At 37.5% G+C, this 4,791-nt stretch overlaps 1 protein-coding gene across 1 annotated transcript; it reads left to right on the plus strand.

The window, feature by feature from the left end:
* Positions 1 to 300: 300 nt before the first annotated feature.
* On the plus strand, positions 301 to 2,191 carry LOC130111684 (guanylyl cyclase-activating protein 2-like). The gene is made up of 4 exons (XM_056278944.1): positions 301 to 501; positions 1,102 to 1,251; positions 1,794 to 1,893; positions 2,070 to 2,191. The coding sequence occupies exons 1-4, from the start codon at positions 301 to 303 to the stop codon at positions 2,189 to 2,191; spliced, it is 573 nt and encodes a 190-aa protein (XP_056134919.1).
* The last annotated feature ends 2,600 nt before the right edge of the window (positions 2,192 to 4,791 follow it).

Here is a 4,791-nt window from a genome sequence, read left to right on the forward strand (position 1 = left end):
AGCAACTGCGGCTGAGAGGATTTGCAGGAGCTCAGTGAAACGGCAATTGGATTTGTCCAACATCTATCTGGAAATAACCAACACAGGGTTAAAAATGGAGTTAAAGTATTAGTTCACTAAGTGCACTTGTCTTGGATACTTACATAGAGTGCCACTGCCAAGTGATGTAAATAGGAGAGAGCTGAAACCAACTTCAATACCAAGATTTTATTTTGTGGTTCCATTGATTTTTTTTCTTTCTTTTTTTTATCATCAGGTTTTTTGTTTGTATGTGTGTTTTTGTGTGTGTGTGTTTTCACCATGGGTCAGTCTCAGAGTGAAACAGAAAAGGAAGTGGCTCTTCAAAACATTCAGGAGCTCTACCGAAAGTTTGCAAACGAATGTCCAAGCGGCAATCTACACTTACATGAATTTAAGAGGATTTTTGGGATTAACAGCGATTCCTCAGAAGAAGAGTCTGCATACATGGAAAATGTGTTTCGGTCCTTTGACACAAATAAGGTATTTCAACAACAGCTATCATCTTTTGGGATTCAGTTAGCCTAACGAAAGAGACCACTGAAAATGATTTTGTTCTCAAAATAATGTGTAAAAAATAGAGATTTTACTCACTTTAAGGACATTTACATAAAAATTAGCCATCTTTTTGTGCTCAAGTGTCCCTAAAGACAGCGTGGAAAGGGCTGTGAATCTGTACAAATGAAAATTAAAAAAAAAAAGTGATGGGCTTTTTTCCAATTGCCTCCATCCCATTTTGGACAGCTGCTGCATGAGTCTATATATATTATCAGTTCTTGGGAGAGTCATGAAGGGTTAACAGTGAAATTTAAAAAACAATGTCTGTCTATATCTATCTATCTATCTATCTATCTATCTATCTATCTATCTATCTATCTATCTATCTATCTATCTATCTATCTATCTATCTATCTATCTATCTATCTATCTATCTATCTATCTATCTATTGAGGTGGGGGATTCGGTGGGGATATCACAGTTGACACGAAGCTCTTGGCAAAACTCACCCCCTGTATCTGCAACCAGAGAGGGATAGTGCAATGTACTCATGTATGTTGACCATTCCCTGTGTTTTCCTCTCAGGATGACAAGATAGACTTCATGGAGTATGTAGCAGCAGTGCACCTTGTTCTCCGTGGAAAACTGGAGGACAAACTAAAATGGTCTTTCAAAGTTTATGACAGGGATGGAAATGGTCGTCTGGACAGACGAGAGGTGAAACATGTGGTCAAAGTAAGTGTCTAGTTATTGCATTTACAAATTAAAAAAAGTATTAACTGAAGTCAAATCCCAGATTCAAAATAATATGTATACATGCAACATGATTTTGCTGTCACTGTTATTATGGTGACCATTTTTCAAGAACTTCATGGTTAACTATTTCTAATTATAGATCCAATTTATCTACCAGCTCCACTGGGACTTTTGATGTGTTATACATAATCATTTATCTTTCCTGATCAACAGGTTTATTAAATGCATCAAAATCATTTGAAGTGTTTACATACATCTATTTCAGTAGCAAACCAGTAAAAGGATTGACCAAGAAAAAAAATGAAAAAAATGCTTCTGTCAATTGCCTGTGTGCACTGTAATTGGTGGATTCTCAGACCATGTTTTCCAATTAAAAAAATTACAAATTCTGATTAATCTAAATGATTTATGAAAATTCACAAATAAGAAAAATCTAGCCATAAATTTTCTTTGAGCCACATACACAGCAGTTGATGTGTTGAAAATTTTAAATCCACAAGATTTATTTTGTCTCTTTGTAGATTATCCACAAATTAAAGAAGCACAGTGATCCATCTCTCAAACAGAACATTGATGATATCTGTGAAAGAATATTTGAACTAGTGGATAAAAATAAAGATGGTAAGTATTGACACACAGCATCCATGAATGCCGTACTCAAGCTATTGTAAAAATTACAGACGTTATCCATTTGTTACTTCAGCAGATTGCAGTAGAGTTCACCACCAACATTGCCATTGTCTATAGATGCAGCAACTGTTACTATGTCCAATCTATTCCTCTTGTGACTTGTTCAGGTCAGATTTCCCTGGAAGAATTCATTGAGGGGGCTGAGAAGGACCCCTGGGTTATGGATCAATTAAGACTTGACTTTCGGCCTTGTGGTTGGTTCCTGGAACAAAAGGACAAAACCTCCTGACCGCCTCCAAGCATTTCACAAGGTCTTGGATGATAGACTCTTTTCACCTTTTGTTCATCAATGACGTCAGCGTTACATACATGTTAAGTATGGGCTTTGTCTGACAACATTTGTTGACACTCATCTGGTGATGTCTGAGAGTGTTGTGGAGTCAGAGTTATTATCCAACAATGCTAACTGCATTCTGGCAGATGACCGACACTGGACTGCAAGGAGATGCAAAGGCAAATGCAAATGTGTTGGAAGATGAAGGAATTGTTTACATGTAAGTGGAAAATAAGAAGTGAAGAGGGGAGAGTCCAAGTGTAGATTATGGTGTATGTACATTTCTTGTAAACTAAGACTTTCTCATATAATGTTTCTCTTCTAATATGTAGGTGCCTGAGCACTACAGTGCATTCCCATATTGTGCGTATAAGTGTATATGTGTGCACATACAGGAACATTTATATGAGAGGTAAAACAGAAGTTGAGGGTTGTGGTTGATTGCCCACATACAAAGATTTCAATATGTTTATAGGTATGCATGTTCAAACACTGCTTCATTTGGTTTTGCATATGAATGAATGAATGAATGAATGAATTTATTTGCAAACCAAGGAAAATGTGTTAGAACTTGTTTTGTGAGCCTGTGTGCATATGTGTGCAAGCACATGCATGCTCTGTTGTATATGCAGTCTTTTTTTAATACAGGGGCATTAAGGTGACTTCTGTGCATATCTAAGCAAATAAATGTGCTTATTTGTGTGCATGTGTAAACCATGCATAAAATCCATCCTCAGGTGCACACCAATGTAGTGGATGCACAGGATTCCATGCACATATGTATATACTACATGAGTGCCCCATTCTCTCTATGTTGCCACTTGTCATGTTTATCATTCCTTTTTGTTTGCTGCCATCTGGTAGCTCTTTTGTACTGTTTTGTTTCATATCCCCAACCCACACACTCTTTAAATGTCAAAAATATTCAATAACACAAAAGTTATTCTTCAGTTAGCATCAATAAATAAGGCCACCGAGTCTTATGTCCCCTTTCAGTGGAATCATCTATTTCATAACATGTTTAATAATTGTTTAAAAATGTCTGACTGGCACAATTAAACAGAAGGAACAACTGAACTTGTCATCTTATTATCAAAAGTTATGTATGTATGTGTGTCTGTGTATGTGGGGGGGGGGGATGAGCAACTCTACCCAGACCTTTGGGACCTGACAATTATAGCAATTATAACCACAACACACCAACCTCATGCATGTACCATCATCATACATTATTATCAAATGTCCTTTAAAGGTTGTTTGCAGAAGGAATTGGTCAAGAACAATGCAAACCATTTTGAAGTTTTTTAGGACAAATGAAAATCAAAAGGCAACTAGCCAGTGCTCGGCCATCCTGATCCAACACGCTGAGGCCAGAGGAAGACACTGTTAGCTAAAGAGCATTAAAGGATAAGTTTAGTGAAATATCTATGTGGCGAAAGACTCACTTGCTTAAAAGTTAAAGAAGTAGGCTTGTGGGTGCATCTGAGCATACAATGATAGCCACTGAAAACCAGTAAAATGTGATACAAAGCAAGACTGACTGGATTAGTTTCCAGAGTGTTTGTTGTATTTTCTCATGCCTTAAAACAGGGGAACGTGTTCCTAACAGATTCCTCCTCTGTGATTATGTAAATGCTGATTTTACAATGTTGTTGACAGTCAAGATGGCCGCAGGAGCATCTCTTTATCAATCTAGGGGTATAAAAAGCTGCGAAGCTTGATGGAGGGGGAGGGGTTAGAAGCTGTGGTCTTTCATTTACTTGATAAAGTTCCTCCACTACCTTATATATAGTCACTTAGATTTCAGATCCAAAGGGATGTTTCCTTTTAATATGGATGCAGTTCCCTATGATGTTTTTGCTCCAAGCCTGATGACAGAGAAAAGAGCAGGCAGAAATAATTTAAATATATGAGATGGTTAAATGTGATGCAAGCAGATCCCCACAAGAGAGCTGTAAGTTTCTGTGACTTTGTGGCCATCCCCACAAAGAAAATGGGGGAAAAGAACGCTGGCAAGGCCACTCAGCTACAATTTAACAAGTGATGAGAACATTGATTACAAAAACAAGTTAAAAAGCAAAAAGGAAAACAAAAGGTCCAAGCAGAAAAAAGGTGCTCCCCCAAGTGAGTCTTCTGGTACAGAGAAGATGGCAGGCGGTAGTATGATTTCCTGCACAGTTTGCAGTGAAGTATATAGGAGATAAGACTCACCCAAAGGTCAGTAAAGATTGGCTAGCCTGTGCACACTGCAGAAAATGGTTTCATGGAAGCTGTGGTGAAGAGGATGGTCTGCTGCATGATGCGTTTATCTGCAGAGTATGTCATGGCACTATAAATTCATAGCCTAGGTAGCCTAAAAATGTTCAGCCATTTAGAAATTCTGGTCTCATTATTTAGGCGTTCGCCTTTGGCGAATGAAATGCATGTTTACTCATTTTGCTGCTATTTATTTTCAATCAATCAAAAATGTCTCCAATGCTTTTAATCAGTGGAAATGTTCCCAATTTTGATTCGATGAATTTGATTCACTTTTCTGTCGCTTAAAGTCAATTCAT

Source organism: Lampris incognitus, chromosome 4, assembly GCF_029633865.1.
Source record: "Lampris incognitus isolate fLamInc1 chromosome 4, fLamInc1.hap2, whole genome shotgun sequence".
In the NCBI taxonomy this organism is placed as follows: Eukaryota; Metazoa; Chordata; class Actinopteri; order Lampriformes; family Lampridae; genus Lampris; species Lampris incognitus.